General features: G+C 43.0%; 1 protein-coding gene across 1 annotated transcript; it reads right to left on the bottom strand.

Annotated features, from left to right (window-relative positions):
- Positions 1-755: 755 nt before the first annotated feature.
- On the bottom strand, positions 756-2068 carry LOC133753072 (SUMO-conjugating enzyme UBC9-like). Its single transcript, XM_062183447.1, has 2 exons — positions 1986-2068; positions 756-1688 (listed from the first exon to the last, which is right to left on the bottom strand). The coding sequence occupies exon 2, from the start codon at positions 1676-1678 to the stop codon at positions 1214-1216; it is 465 nt and encodes a 154-aa protein (XP_062039431.1). The 5' UTR covers positions 1679-1688; positions 1986-2068; the 3' UTR covers positions 756-1213.
- Between the last annotated feature and the right edge of the window lie 14837 nt (positions 2069-16905).

Below are 16905 nucleotides of genomic sequence, written 5' to 3'. Positions count from 1 at the left end.
ACCAACACTTTCCCTTCTTTGGGAAATGGACTCCAGGGTTAACGCCCTGGCCTGAAGTGCCAGCATCCCATATGGGAGCCGGTTCAAAACCCGGCTGCTCCACTTTCCTGTCCAGCTCTTTGCTATGGCCTGGGAAAGCAGTAGAAGATGGCCCAAGTCCTTGGGCCTCTGCACCCACGTGGGAGACTCAGAAGAAGCTCCTGGCTTCGGATCGGCACAGCTCTGGCCGTTGCGGCCATCGGGGACTGAACCATCAGATAGAAGACCTCTCTCTCTCTCTCTCTCTCTCTCTCTCTCTCTCTGCCTCTCCTCTCTCTGTGTTACTTTGACTTTAAAATAAATAAATAAATCTTTAAAAATATCAAATCTTTTTTTAAAGATTTATTTATTTTACTTGAAAGAGTTACACGCACATACACACACACAGAGAGAGAGAGAGAGAGAGGTTTTCCATTCCACTGGTTCACTCCTCAAATGGCCGCAATGGCTGGAGCTGTACTGATCTGAAGCCAGAAGCCAGGGCTTCTTCTGGGTCTCCCATGTGGGTGCAGGGGCTCAAGGACTTGGGCCACTTTCTACTGCTTTCCCAGGCCATAGCAGAGAGCTGGATCGGAAGTGGAGCAACCAGGACTCGAACCGGCGCCCATATTGGGATGCCGGCACTGCAGGCAGCAGCTCTACCTTCCACGCCACAGCACCGGCCCCATAAACATTAAATCTTTCTTTATACGAAAAAAAAAAAAAAAACAAGTTTATTGACCCTAAACAGCAACACAGACAAACGCCCCGTGAAGACGAGCGGTGTGCGGTGGGGGCTGCCGGCCGCGTCCCAGGCGCTCGGCACACAGCGCGGGGCCGCAGGACGGCCGTGGGAGGGCGGGCGCCGGCGGGAGGCCACGGCGGGCACCGTGAAGCATGCTGCATCGAGAGCGGGGACTGGCGCCGGGGACTGGCCCGAGTATAAAAGTTTATCATTTTACAGCAGTTGAAATACTGACATCAATATTAAAATAAAAGCGAGTCTTACATAACAATCAAAAATACAAAAGACTGGAGGAAGAGACCCTGTGTGAGAATCGGGCACGGGGCACAGCGGCGGCACGGCCCAGGCGCCCCCCGACCCCCGGGTGACCAGCGTCGCAAGGAGAAATCAGGCCTGCGACTGTAAACAAGTTCTCGCCACCCATCCCTTCCTGCGCGGCGCGGGCTCCGCTTACGAGGGCGCGAACTTCTTGGCCTGTGCTCGAACCCTTTTCTCGTATTCCACTCTGTTTTGGCAGTAAATCGTGTAGGCCTCTGCCTGAGCCGGGTCCTGGATGTTTGGTTCGTTTAGCAGTTCCTGGATTCCTAACAAGATCTGTTTGATGGTGATGGCCGGCCGCCAGTCCTTGTCCTCCTCCAGGATGGAGAGGCACACCGTGCCCGAGGGGTACACGTTGGGGTGGAACAGCGGTGGCTCGAATTTACATTTCGGGTAGTCGTCTTTGAAAAGCATCCGCAGCTTGAAGAGGCCGCCCTCCCAAGGAGTCCCCTTCTTGCCAGGGATGGCGCACTCCCAGTTCATGAGGTTCATCGTGCCGTCGGGGTTCTTCGTTGGGACAGCCACGAAGCCAAACGGGTGGTCTTTCCTCCAGGCTTTCCTCTCCTGGGCGAGTCTGCTGAGGGCGATGCCCGACATGTTCCGAGTCCTTGGCCGGCACGGAGCCGCCCGCCGCCCGTGGCGAGCGGGGCGCTCTGGGCCGCGCAGAAAAACTTCCCTCGGCGGCGGCGGAGCCCCCCGCGCGCCCGCTGGTCCGCAACCGGCCGCTCCCGGCGCCTCCCGGGCGGCCCCGCGCGCCCCGCGGCCCGCGGCAGGTGGGGCCCGGGCGGCCTCCGTGACCCCGAGGCCGCGCGCCCCGGAAGGCCGCGCCGCCCGCCTCGCGCCCCGCGCGGGCCGCCGCCGGCCCGGCCCGAGCCTGCGAGGCCCCCCGCCCGGCCCCGCTCACCTCGGGCGGCCGCGGCCCGGCGAGCGTCACGGACGAGCGGGGGCCGAGCGGCGGCGGCGGCGCTTCCCTTTGTCTCGGGACTTTAAACATTAAATCTTAAAGATAGTTTTGCCATCTCCTGAACATTGTTCTTCTCCCCTCCCCCCACCTTGCTCTACTCCATTCTACTCTATCCCCTAGATACAAAGAAATAGTAAAGAAGCTGTGATACTACTGCGTGTAAGGGGCCAACTGATGGCCAAAGGAAGGCTTGACTCTTCCATTTGCTCACTGTTGATAAGTCACTGCCTTTCTCTGGGCCTCAGTTTTATCATCTGTCAAATAATAATAATGCCTTTCCTGCTCTCATAGGGTCACTGAAAACGGTTGCAAAAGAATTTATGACAAATGAAAGTCTTCAGAATATGTGAAGCATAATAAAGACAGCATGGATATGCATTAACTGATTCAGTAACGTTTACTATAACTAGGCATGCTTCTTTCCTTTTTTCTTTCTTTCTTTGAAAGTCAGAGTTAAAGAGAGAGGGAGAAATAGAGAGAGAGAGAGAGAGAGAGAGAGAGAGAGAGAGAGAGAGATCTTCCATTCACTGGCTCACTTCTCTGGTGGCCACAATAGCCTGGGGCTGGGCCAGGCTGAAGCCAGGAGCCAGGAGTTTCTTCTGGGTCTCCCATGTGGGTGCAGGGGCCTACGCACTTAAGCCATCTTCTACTGCTTTCCCAAGGCCATTAGCAGGGAACTGGATTGATAGTTGAGCAGCCAGGACAGGAACTGGTGCCTATATGGGATGCCAGCATTGCAGGCTGCAGCTTTATCTGCTATGCCACTACCCTGGCCCCTAACTAGATACACTTCTAAACTCTTTATACCCAATGTTATTTAATCTTCACAACATGAGGGAAATATGATTACTCTATTAAGTGTATGGAAGTTGCTGAGACTCAGAGAGATGAAGTCACTTCCCCAAATTGAAGGGCTAGTAAGTGGGAGAGTTGGGTTTAAAGTCAAACAAAAACAAAAACAAAAACAAAAAACAAACAAACAAAAAAACTGCACTAAAGGGTTCCGGCTCTTAACCAGACCAGTTTGCTATACTGCCTTTTGGCTGTTGTGAGTATATTACATATGCCTTCCTACCTGCTAAAGTCCAGCTGAAGCCCCATCCCTCTCAGAAAGGGTTGTCTAACTACTCCTGCCATTTGTTAAAACACCCTACCCTGAATTTCCATTTCTGCTGTGTAACTAATTTGATGTTTAACTCTATTGTTTTATTACTCTTAATGTGCTATTAATTAGCTTTTTCATGGGGGTTAAACACATTTCCTCATATGTATTGTAAGTACACTAGGAGTGAACATCACATCTTATACTTCAGTATTCCCCATAGTTTTGAGGGCAAGGTAGAATCACAAGGCTTATAAATGGAAAGACTCTGAAAGATAGTTTAACTGGGTGCTCACTTTAAATGGTGTTCTAACTATAGGAAATTTTTAAAAAAGCAATAAGGACAGTATAATCATCTTTCCTCCTCCTAAAAATGTGCATTTTTGACATAGCTCACAAGTTGTTCATTCATTCATAAATTCCATTGGCAAACAGTTTTGTGATACTAGGTGCTACAATAAGCAATTACTCACACGAGAGTTGGCTCAAGACAAAGTTCCTGTCCTAGCTCATAATTAAGTAGGGCAAGGTGGCCATATATGTCTCACATATATGTGAGACAAAGTGTTTAAGGAGATATATTAGTATCTAAGTAAATACTTGTAGATAGAGCAAGCAGGAGAATACAAGAAAGGGAAATAAATTGTAATAGGAGCAAGGGTTTATAAAACAGTCATGAAAGTCTTCCTGGATGAGGTAAGCCTGGAGCTGATTCCTGGATATTGAATGTAGGCTTAGAGAAAGCAGTAGGTAGGTGTGAGAAAAATATGAGGGGACTTTGGCATTGAAGTTGTAATTAACATGATGCATTGTGGTGTCCAGGCTGTGTAAGTGAAAGAAATGGAGACATGTGAGGGTGATGGACTATGGAGAAAACCAGAATAATCAGAGTAGAGATGTCTAAGAGAAAGAAAATGGATTGAGTAGGACCAAAGGAGAAATACAGAAAAGTATAAAAATGTGGCCCTAATAAGATAAATCTAAGATTCTGTAAATGATCCCAATTCCATGAGATGAAAGCTCCTAGGTATACCATTGAAAATGGAATTAAGGCCGGCGCCGCGGTTCAATAGGCTAATCCTCCGCCTTGCTGTGCTGGCACACCAGGTTCTAGTCCCGGTTGGGGTGCCGGATTCTGTCCTGGTTGCCCCTCTTCCAGGCCAGCTCTCTGCTGTGGTCCGGGAGTGCAGTGGAGGATGGCTCAAGTGCTTGGGCCCTGCACCCACAAGGGAGACCAGGAGAAGCACCTGGCTTCCGGCTTCGGATCAGCGTGGTGCGCCGGCCGCAGCGCGCTTGCCACAGCAGCCATTGGAGGGTGAACCAACGGCAAAAAGAAGACCTTTCTCTCTGTCTCTCTCTCACTGTCCACTCTGCCTGTCAAAAATTTAAAAAAAAAAAGAAAAAAAGAAAAAAAAGAAAATGGAATTAAAAGATAAGTTTATTTTGTGTAAAATTTTTGAAATCTATGTATAGATTTTTATAGATATTTCCCTAGTAACTTTTTAAAAATATTTATTTATTTATTTATTTATTTATTTATTTATTTGATAGGCAGAACTACAGAGAAGCAGAGGCAGAGAGAGAGAAAGGTCTTCCATCCACTGGTTTACTCTCCAGGTAGCCAAAACGGCTGGAGCTGGGCCAGTCTAAAGCTGGGAGCCAGGAGCTTCTTCCAGGTCTCCCACGCAGGTGCAGGGGCCCAAGGACTTGGGCCATCTTCCACTGCTTTCCCAGGCCATAGCAGAAAGCTGGATCAGAAGTGAGTAGCCAGGACTCGAACCTGCACCCACTCATATGGGATTCTGGCACTGCAGGCGGCCGCTTTACCCACTAAGCCATAGTGTCAGCCCTTCCATAAACTTTTAAAAGAACCCTTATACTGAGCTATGCCATGCCACCTTTAGCCTGAACTTGAATAACTATATTTTTATACTCAGATGAAGAACTTTACATGTATAATCATTATTAAATTTTCTTAATTAGTTCAGCCTGTGTAGATTTATTATTAAACTTACTTGCTGTCCCTTTCAGCTTAATAACATGCCCACAATGGACAGACACACCTTCCACATCCGTGTCCAAGTAGCAGTTAAAAATAGAGTAAGATAATTTAATAATATAGTTCCCAGTACCCTCCATATAAAGAGCCCTATAATAGATGATACTGAAATTCAAAAGAAACATTCAGTTCACTAATGAACTAATAGGGTAACCTGCATTCTGGGAGAAGTACAAAGAGATGATGTGTTTCAATTTATTGAATGCCTACTAGCACTAGGCAGTTAACTGGTCAGGTTACCTATAATAAATCATTTGACTTGTCACAATAACTACATGTGACATAGTATGCCTAGTTTGAAGATATGGAAATTAATATTCACAGGAGACCAAATAAGTTAATTAAAGTTACAAAGGGGGACCAACATTTAGCCTAATGTTTAAGAATCTGGGTAAGATATCCATGTCCCATATTGAATGCCTGGGTTAGAGTCTTTGTTCTGGTTCCTGACTTCAGCTTTCTGCTAATGCAGATCCTGGGAGGTAACAGTAATGGTGCAAGTAATTGAATTCCTGCCACACACAAAAGAGCCTTGGATTAAATCCTGGGCTCTTGGCTTAGGCCAAGTTCATTCCTGGCCATTGTGGGAATTTAAGGAGTGACTCAGTGGATTGGGGAGATCTTGCTCTCATGTGCACTCTCTCTCTCTCTCTCTCTCTCTCTCTCTCTCACACACACACACACACACACACACACACACATCTCTATCTCTATCACTTAAATAAATTTTTAAAAAACCTGAAAATTAAGTCACAGAGGGACCAAAGGCAGAACAGGATTTTGAAACATGTTCTTTTTAGCTCTTAAGTTCATCCTCTCTCTGTTATAACACTAGGGAGAAAATAAAAACAGGGCACTTGAAAAGCTCATAGACTAGTTGGAAAGATAATTCTTCCCTAATTGCAATGTAAAAATATAATTGTCATGGAAAGATCAATATATAAATTACCTCTGGCCCAAAGGAAGTGCCACCCATCTTTGCCGAGCTAGGAGTCAGGTATAAGACTACTTAAAAAAAATTGTGGAAATGGAATCAAAAGATAAATTTTTGGTGCAAAAAATTGTTTTGAAATGTGTGCATATAAAGGGTCTTCAAAAATTCATGGAAAAGCTATATTCTGAAAAACCTATGTGTAAATTTCAGAAATGTTTTGCACCAAAATAAATTTAGCCTTTAACTCCATTTTCCACAAATTTCTAAAAGTACCATCCTATCGCAATTAGAACACTGTGGAGTCAGATATCACTGGATGACTCATCCATCCTTCTATCTGAGCATTATATGTATGTTAATTTCCTGCTAGGAATTAGGGACAATACATTGATTAAATGCCCGCCTTTAAGGAGTTTAGAGTCTGGTGGAGGAGAAAGGGAGTAAACAATCAACGAATTAAGATATTTTAAAAAATGATAACTACTGTGAATAAAAAATAGATCAGGGTCAGGAGAAAAAAGAGTGATGGAAGTGTGTGTACTTGCAAGCTATTTTTGATATAAAGTGGTCAGAGAAAGCCTCCAAATGATATTTGGGTAGAGATTTAGATGATATGAAGGAGTCAGCCATGAGGATAAACCTGGGAATATGAAGTTTCTAGTGGAGGGGAGAGCAAGGGTAAAGACCCTGAGGTGGGAACAAGTTTGATCTGCCTGGAGAACAGCAAGAAAGCCACGGTGCCTAAGAGAAGGTGAAGGAGGCAAAGAGTTGTACTAGAAGAAATTGTGATGCAAACACGAGGTAATTTCTTTCTCATCTATAAAACAGGGATGATAATATTATTTATAGGGCTAGGGTAAGGAATAAATGACATAATGTGTGCTAAGACCTTGCTACAAATCTGGTACACAGTAAGTGCTCAGAAACTGATACATGCCATCATTGTTATTATTATCAGGTTGATCATCCTTAGTTTTGCTACACAAGTGGCAAAGCCTGAATTAGATGCATGAGTCAGAAGAGGAGACTCTTGGTGGAGGAGTCATAAAAAAGAATATTAGCAGAGATGAAGCAGCCAGAAGTAGGAAGCACAATCCTCATCCTCTACTGGCAGAGAGACTAGAATGACATCACATAGAGTGACAGATATTTAGCATGGGGTTCACTGCTTCCTTGGCAACAGGGCTGAAAAGCAGTAAGTCATGATGGTACGCAGAGGAAGGGCACTAGCCTCAGAGTCAGCAAGCTTTGTCCTCTCATCTTTAAAACTGGGACTATAACAGCCTCATAAAGTTGAGAAGATTCATGAAAGTACCTACATACGACAGAGCTCGCATGTAGAGGGGCAGAAAGTATTATTGTCCTCTTCCTGCTTCTTGCCATTCTCAGGATGGAAAACAAAGCCCAGTTGTATATTGTTACGAACTAGTGTACATGAACGGCCTTCTTGGGCTAGAGAACTCTGATGTCCCTGGCATATCTACCCCCAGAGATGCAAGTCACAATTGCTAGGTGACACTCATGATGATTCAGACATCCTCTGTTCTCACCCTCATTTGTTTGTTAAATTCATGGCCCTCTACTCTAATGCTAGCCCACTGGCTCTGACCTCAGCAGAATTCGTCCATCCTGTCTCCTTCTGCATTTGGGGCCTTGACTTGTCTACATTTGGGTTTTGTATGCATCTCTGGTCCCTTGTGGCATCTTCTGGTTCAGGGAGATAATGAGGATTTTCTGGCCCTGAAGAATCTACTCTCTCACTTTTCCTTCCATAACGAGACAAGGAAGAGAGGGAGTAGAATGTAGACATCTGACCATCTAGGGTCCCTGTCATTAGCAGAGGATTACTTTGTTATTCTCTGCAGGCTCACTGTCCTTGAATCTGTCTAACAAGGACAGTGACTCAATTCTAAGCCTCTGTACTCCCCCCACTGTTTTCTTTTTTTATTTTGGGAAAGAGGGGGGTAAAAGAAGAGGTTTCTTTTTGTCTGAAGGCAGAGTTGGTCTGTACTACAGGGCAAAGGTCAGCTTAAATGTGGAGAAATAGTAGGTGGAGCTAGTATCAAAGTCAGGACAGCAGAGCCAGAAGTAATGCTGCAAGAGACAGGTCATTTTAACCATTTTATGGAACTAAGTGAGGCATAAATAATAAATAATGAGAAAGTATTTTGAATTAAAGGATTAAGTTTCTAACTTCTGGCCAAACTCCCTCACTGCTCTCCAGTCAGAATTAGTCTGATCTTGGCTTAAAACCACTGGAAAAAGAAATTAACATATGAGTGACTGGAACTTATGTATGTATCATGACAGGAACCAGAATAACAAGAAGAATTCACCAGTCACATAATTCTTGGAAGGAATTATGGTTTGTGGTTTTACAGTTGTATGAAAACAGTAATCAGTGGACGTTGGATTTTGACAGATTCCCAGTCCATCATACAACACTACGGAAATGTACAGTCCTTTGAATTTGAATAAGGAAAATGTTTTCCATAAACTCATTTTCTTTATTTTCCTGTGCCTTTCTTAGGCTGTTTTGTTTATATATGGGCTTGATGCGTATAACTGAGTCTTGCTAAGTCATTTGACAATGTTTATAAGTAATGTTCACTTTGATATGGAACTTTCAGCAGTGTGACGGCAAAGGGTCTCTCATATGTCATCTTGTGTAGAGAACCAGGACTGGAAGCTCAGGAAATGATAGAACAAACTTTTTCCTTAGAAAAGAGGGCAACTGATGTTGTTGAGGTCAAATTTTAAATTCCAGTGAAAAGTGAGACCTGGCTAGAAATGAACAGGTTTTGGGAATTAAGTATAACCTAAGTTGTCTAGCAACTTCTAAAAAGCAACTATTCCTGATTACCTACCAGCTGACACTTGGGACAACTCAAAATGCTGTCACCTCGCTCTTTCACTGCTCCTGCCAGAAAATGTCTAGGGTTCTCTATAGAGAATAGTCACTTTCCCTGATCTGAGAAAAGATTTTGTTACGGGGTGGGCATTGTGGCACAGCAGATTAAGCTGCCAGTTGTAATGCTGGCATCCCATATCAGAGCACTAATTAGAGACCTGGCTGTTCTGCTTCCCATCTGGTTCCCTGCTATGTTGCCTGGGATGGCAGCAGACAATGGTTCAAATACCTGAACCTTGATCACCCACATGGAAGACCCATATGGAGTTCCTGGCTCTTGGCTTCAGCTTGGCCCAGCCATGGCCATTGCAGCCTTTTTGGGGGAGTGAAAACAGTGCATGGAAGAGCTTTCCCAGACCATCACTCTTTAAAAATAAATTAAAAGATGAATCCTTACATAAAATATTGTGTGACAGGCATGCCACTTTATGGCCGGCGCTGCGGCTGGCCGGCGCCACGGCTCACTAGGCTAATCCTCCGCCTGTGGTGCCGGCACCCTGGGTTCTAGTCCCGGATGGGGCGCCAGATTCTGCCCCGGTTGCTCCTCTTCCAGTCCAGCTCTCTGCTGTGGCTCGGGAGTGCAGTGGAGGATGGCCCAGGTCCTTGGGCCCTGCACTTGCATTGGAGACCAGGAGGAAGCACCTGGCTCCTGGCTTCGGATTGGTGCAGCGCGCCGGCCGTGCCGGCATTGGTGGCCACTTGGGGGGTGAACCAACAACGGAAAAGAAAGACCTTTCTCTCTGTCTCTCTTTCTCTCACTGCCTGTTAAAACAAAAACAAAAACAAAACAACAAAACAACAAAAAAAGACAGGCATGCCACTTTGTTACAAGCCAATGGTGTTCAACGCACTTATTTATTCGAAGGCAATTTTGCAGGATATTATCAAAACTGTTAGAGAAACATTCATGGACTTTTGATCTAGCAGTCCCCATCTTAAGAATTAATCCTAAGGAACCATAAAAAAGGTAAGAGGATGAGAGGAAACTTTTTGAGGTAATGAATGTTTCTGGCATTGATTGTGGTGATGGTTCCACAGTTATATACTTTTGCCAAAATTGCCAAGTTATAAGCATTAAAAATGTATAGCTTTTTGTATGTCAATAATACCTAAATAAAGCAGTTTAAAGAAAAGTATAGAAATACCTTGTGCATAACTTTTTTTCATTACAGTGGTGAGGCTTATAATAGTAACACATTATGGACAATCTCAATGTACAATAGTAAACAGTTTAAATAAATCACAGGGTGATAAAGTTATAGAACCTTACAAAACAAAGTTGAACTATGTTTCTGACACCAAGTTATTTAAAAATCACACATCTGTACATATACTATGAATTAACTATGTAAACACATTTATCTACGGAAAATAGATTACAATGAAACAGACCTAAACATTAGCAGTGATTATCTTTGTGTAACAAGATTATAATTTTCACTTCTTTCTTTCTTTTTTATATTTTTCAAGTTTTATACAGGCAGCATATAGTGATGTTTGAATTAGGAAAAAAATGTGCCTGAGTTTTTATAAAAACAAAGTGATTTGATGTGATCCTCAGAGGCTTTCTTTTTTAAATCGGGTTGTATTGGAATGGAAATAGGGCATTCATAGGAAAGGGAACCTGAAGTGGAACTGTTTAGCAGCTCTTCAATCTCATTAATAGAGATCTGAGCCCCCTAGAGGCACCTACAGTGACCTGAAAACACTGGGATAAGTTGTATATGTACTACTTCAGCTTCTCCCTGCTAATGGAGAAGGCTGAAGCTTGTTCCTAGGAAGTTCAAGGAAGACATAATTCAACTCGTGGGCTAATCATTATAGCTAATCATACATTCGTGTATGATTATAGCTAGTCATACATACAAATTCGAGGGTCCCTGTGTAATTCAAACGAAACTCAGGTGGCTAACATGACATTAGATGGCCTGATGGGGAGGAGAAATTTAAGCAGCATGAGAGATTGTGTTTCTCTCACACCCCCAAAACCTGACTGAATATCTATCTGTACCCTAAAGAGACTACTCAAGTCTCTTGGTCTCTAGTCTCTTGGTCTCAAGTTTGTATGTATCCAGTTCTAGTAAATAGTGGTCACATCAGTCTATTTTGAGATCTGCTTGCTTATCACGTAGCACCTGAAGACATTTGGCTAGAAAAAGGATCTCTACTGTTCAAGTTTCTTGGAGACCGCTCCACTGATCCCTCTACCGTTTCTCTATGATTCACCTATAATCATTTTCCCACTTTCCAAACAAAATACACTGTTTCTCAGCCTCCCTACCACCGTTGACACCGGACTACTATTATTAGCTACCTGCTACCTGCAAAGTTACCAGCTAGATCCTAAGCTACCTTTGGGAAGTCTGAAGAACAGTATAGGTATATATTAGGGGAAGAGAGCATCCCAGTAAGAGGCTCTGTCAGGCTTTCCACTTAACAAGAATAGGTCATCTGCTTTGCTGAATGTGGGAGATCCCCTGCTAAGAAATATGTAAAGTGACAGAACCTTTGACACTCCAGTTCCAAATATTTATGTTCACATAAAGCCAGCCCAGCTCTCAACATTTCCTGATTTGCCTGACACAGCGAGGTCTTACCCTTTACTCCTATAGTACCATCCTTAGCCCCCTCAACACAAAATGGGGCATTGGAGTTCAAAGTATACTCCTTTGTCATTCTCCTTGGCCTCTGATTCTTAGCATGTATATCTCAGCTCTGACACGAAATTCTGGCCTTCTTCGACTTTACATATCTCTAGGATTCTGACATTCCTACAACATTTGTGACTCTGCCTACACCTTCACATTTTGTTTTCAATTTTATATATTTTTATTTAAATGAGTAATATGCATCAAAGCTTTATTTAACAATTCAAACATTTTTGATAAATCTTCCTTGACCACCATCTTCAATCCCAGTTCCCTCTCCAGAAATAACTACTGTTATACTTAACAAACATATTCAAATTTAATGACAAGTATCCTTCCAGATCTTTCCCTATGCATATATGTGTATATATATATGTGTATATATATATATACACATATATGCATTTGTGGAAACTTGGAAGGCTATAGGGTTCTATTTATATAATTGTGTATAAATTACATCATTCTGAACACAATGCTTTTCCACTATTTAAAACAGGCCAGTGTTGTGGTGAAGCAGGTTGTGTTGTACCTGCAATGCAGCATCCCATATGAACAGCAGTTCGAGTCCTGGCTCTACTTCCAATTCAGCTCCCTGCTGATGTACCTGGGAAGGCAGTGGAGGATGGTCCAAGTGTTTGGATCTCTGCACCCATATGGGAGACCTGAATGGTGTTCCAGGGTCCTGGATTTGGCCTGGCCCAGCCCAGGCAATGGAAAATCCCTCTCTCTCTCTCTGCTCCTCTCCTCTCTGTAACTCTGATTTTCAAATAAATTAAACAATCGTAAAAACAGAAACTACAATGTCTTGTATATCTTCCCATACTACACATTAGTTTTATACTTTGCATATGAGCCACAGTATGAATATACCAGTTCATTTAACCATTTTCCTATATATGGGCATTTAGATTTTAATCAATTTTCCATTATTACAAATAGTATAATAATAAAAGAACATCCACATGCACATTTTAATGCACATATATTTGACTAATTTTCCAGAGCTGATACTAAGGATCAAAACTATTGTGTCACAAAGAACATTATTTAAAATGTTAATAGACACTGCCAAAATGTTTCCCCAAATAAGACTGTAACAATTTATACTCCCACAGTAGTATCTATCAAAGTATTATCCAAGACTCTCTCTGTACAAGCTATCCCAAACTTAATTTTTCCCCTATCTCATGACTAATAATTGGAATCAGGGCAGATACTGTGGAACAGTGAGTTGAGTCATCACTTGGAGTCCTGGCACCTCTGCTTTGAACCCAGCTTCTAGCTAATGCATTCGGAGAAGTGGCAGATAATGAATGACTCAAGTGCCTGAGCCCTTGTTACCTACATCAGAGATGTGGAGGGAGTTGTGGGCTCCTGGCTTTGGCCTGGTCCAGCCCTGACTGTTGCAGGCATTTGGGGAATGAACCAGTGTATGAAAGATGTCTCCTTTCTCTCTCTTTCTTTCTCTCATAGATGAAAATAAACATTTAAAAAAATAAAATTTGCTATCTTCTTTTAGCCTTCATTACCCTTAATATTAGTGAGGCTGGACATATTTTCTTTTGTGTGAATTATCTATTCATTTCATTTGTCTTTTTTACTGTTAGCTTTTAATCTTATTGATTGATACATATAGTCATCTGCTACTTAATGATGTTTTGATCAACACTGCACCACATACATGATTGTGGTTCGGTAAGATTATATCATCTAGTAAAGTGTAGACTTTGTGTAAGTACACTCTAAGATGTTTGCACAGTGAAAAAATCTCCTAACAATGCATTTCTCAGAGCATATCCCCATCCATCAAGAGATGCATGACTGCATATACATATATTCATATACTCATTTTTAATACAAAAATACTTTAAAAATTACTGGAAAGTAGGATTAAAAGTTTATTTTGGTTCAAAGAATTTTGAAATCCTTGCATATGATGAATCTAAAAAAGTTCATGAAAAATGTGCATTATGAAAAAAGTGTGTGCGTTGGGGGGTGGGGGCTGGTGCTGTGGTATAGCAGGTAAAGCTACTGCCTGCAGTGCCAGCATCCCTTATGGGCACTGGTTCGAGTCCTGGCTGCTCCACTTCTGATCCAGCTCTCTGCTATGTCCTGGGAAAGCGTCGAAGATGGCCCAAGTGCTTGGGCCCCTGCACCCACATGGGAGACCCGGTAGAAGCTCCTGGCTCCTGGCTTCGGATCAGCACAGCTCCGGCCATTGCAGCCAATTGGGGAGTGAGCCAATGGATGGAAACCCTCTCTCTCTCTCTCTCTCTCTCTCTCTCTCTCCCTCCATCTCTGTAACTCTGCCTATCAGTTAAATAAATAAGCACTGAAAAGAGAATCTTCCATACTCCAAGTTTATAAATGCATTCTAATATGTAGTTTTTCAATGTTGATATAAGTTTTGATAATTATATTTGGTATCCAAGGACAATTGTTTTCATATTGCTAGCCAGTTGTCTTAATACCATTTTTATTTTAACATTTTTATCATTATTCCTTTTCATTTGAGACGGAGAGGGGGAGCTCCCATCTGCTCATGCATTTATCAAATGTTCACAACAACCACGACTGGGCCAGGCAGGAGTTGGGAGCCAGAAACACTACCCAGGTCTCCTATATGTGTGGAAGGACTCCACTACTGGTGTTATCACCTGTTGCTTCTCAGAGTCTGTATTAGCAAGAAATTGGAGTCAGGAGCTGGAGTCAAGAGTTGAACCCAGGAACACTGATGTGGGACACATGTTGTCTTTTTTTCCCCCATTTCATTTGAAAGCATCAAGAGACAAACACAGAGATCAACCATCCACTTGTTCACCCCCTAAATACCCATAACAGCCGGGGATAGGCCAGACTGAGGCCAGGAGCCTGGAACTCAATCCAGGCTTCCCATGTTGGTAGCAGGGACATAAGTACTTGAGACCAACACCTGATCCCTGCCAGGTGCACGTTAGCATGAAGCTGTAATCAGTAGAGCCAATACTTGAACATAGGCAGTACAATTTGGAATGCACATATCCCAAGTCCTAAGCAGCATTTTAGCCTCTGCACCAAATGCCCACATCTCAATCCCAATTTTTAAATAAGCCAATCTTTCTTCATTCATTTGGACTATTAGCTTATACTAAATTATCATGTACAGTTCAGTCTATTTTTGAACTTTCTTTTAAAAAATGTTTTATTTATTTGAAAATCAGTTACAGAGGAGGATATCTTTCTGTATATATAGAGAAACTATATATCTATATCTATATCTATTTCTATCTATCTATCTATCTATCTATCTATCTATCTAGAGAGGGAGCGAGAGAGAAAGATTCAGTGGTTCACTCCCCAACTGGCTACAATGTCCAAGGCTGGGCCAGGCTGAAGCCAGGAGCCTGGAGCTCTAACTAGATCTCCCACGTGGATGGCAGGGAACTAATTATTTGCATCATCTTCTGCTGGTTTCCCAGGCACATTAGCAGGGAGTTTGATCAGAAGTGGAGGAGCCAGGACTTGAACCAATGCTCATATGGGATGCTGATATACCATGCAGCTTAACATACTGCACTACAACACTGGCCCCAAACTCCTTTCTGTTCCCCAATACCATTTAAAAAGTTTTCCTTTTATACCTGAGGTTACTTTTAAAATTTTTGTTCATTTGACATGGACACACACACACACACACACACACAGAGAGAGAGAGAGAGAGAGAGAGTTAAATAGAGAAAAAGCTCCTAATTGCTGAATCACTTCCCAAATGCTTGCAGCAGTGAGGACCAAAGCCAGGAACCAGGAACTCAATTCATGTCTCCTACATTGGTGGAAACTCAATCACTTAAGCCATCACTGCTTTCTCCGTGTATCTGCATTGGTAGGAAGCTGAAGTCAGGAACCAGAAGTAGGTATCAAACCCAGGTACTCTGACAAGGGACACAGACATCTTCATTGGCATTTTAATTTCTGTGCCAAACATCTGCTCCTACGTCTAGTCTACTATTTTCTACCTAATGCTGATTATCTGTGTCTTCTCTTTTTATTTCTTGAACATACTTGTCAATGTCTTGTCTATTTTATTGATGTGATAAAAATTATCTGTTGGATCACTGGAAATGGACCTGCCCTGGAGTCGAAGGATGCCCAGGTCAGAGCCACAGATCTTATTGGCTCTAAGCTGAAAAGCCCTTCACTCAGCCCAACTTCCAAAGTGACCACTGCAGCTGAGGGGATGGTCAAGTAGGGTCAGCAACATTGCAGGCAGAACTGTAAATTTCTTGTTAGAGATGCCACCTGCCTTTACCTGGCCAGCTCTCCTCCCAGGCCAGCCAAGTAATGAAAGTCAACAGAGTGCCTTCCCATAGGAGGTTCACACCTCCCTTAGGATATACCCCATGTGAAGAGATAGATAGGTCTGGGCCTATTAACTTACAAGGCCTAAAGCCCACCAGATTATTATCAAGCCCCTTCTATCAGGTTCTATTTGCCTCTCAATCAGAAAAATTACTTGTAGCTTAGACAGCACCTTTCTTAGCTCCTCTAATGATGACTCTGTCCTTTGTTCTAGGCCCTGTCTAGTGCACTTGGGCCTCATTCCTTTGTAACCATAACCTCTACTCTACCACCATTGGCTCTACTCCAAACCTGTGTGTACTGATGGTCCTCTTCCCCACTTAATGCTGTAGAATTGTTCAAACCTGGTAAATGCCACTCTTAGGATCATTGGTTACTATCCTCACTCTGTCTTTTATGACCTTGTCTAAATATGATCAGAGTCGGTAAACTTGGAAGGCTTCCATAGCCTTGGCAACTCATGACGACAGCCTAGGGTGGTTACTGGCGCCATAAACTAGAGTGTCAATTTGTTGGGTCAACAACAAGAGCCACTGTGCAGTTGCTCCTCATGTGGGATCTCTGTCCTTAATGTGCTGTACATTGTGATTTAATGCTATAACTAGTACTCAAACAGTATGTTTCACTTTGTGTTTCTATGTGGGTGCAAACTGTTGAAATCTTTATACTAAATTGATCTTCTGTATATAAAGAGAATTGAAAATGAATCTTGATGGAAATGGAAGGGGAGAGGGAGCGGGAGAGGGGAGGGTTGCGGGTGGGAGGGAAGTTATGGGAGGTGGAAGCCATTGTAATCCATAAGCTGTACATTGGAAATTTATATTCATTAAATAAAAGTTAAAAAAATTATCTGTCTTAGACTATT

This window comes from Lepus europaeus, chromosome X (genome assembly GCF_033115175.1).
Source record: "Lepus europaeus isolate LE1 chromosome X, mLepTim1.pri, whole genome shotgun sequence".
Classification (NCBI taxonomy): Eukaryota; Metazoa; Chordata; class Mammalia; order Lagomorpha; family Leporidae; genus Lepus; species Lepus europaeus.
Note: the sequence above shows the minus strand (reverse complement) of the source record. Positions and strands in the feature narration are given on the sequence as shown.

Coding starts and splice junctions, on each gene's coding strand:
- LOC133753072 (XM_062183447.1), bottom strand. CDS start 1,678: ATGTCGGGCATCGCCCTCAGCAGACTCGCCCAGGAGAGGAAAGCCTGG.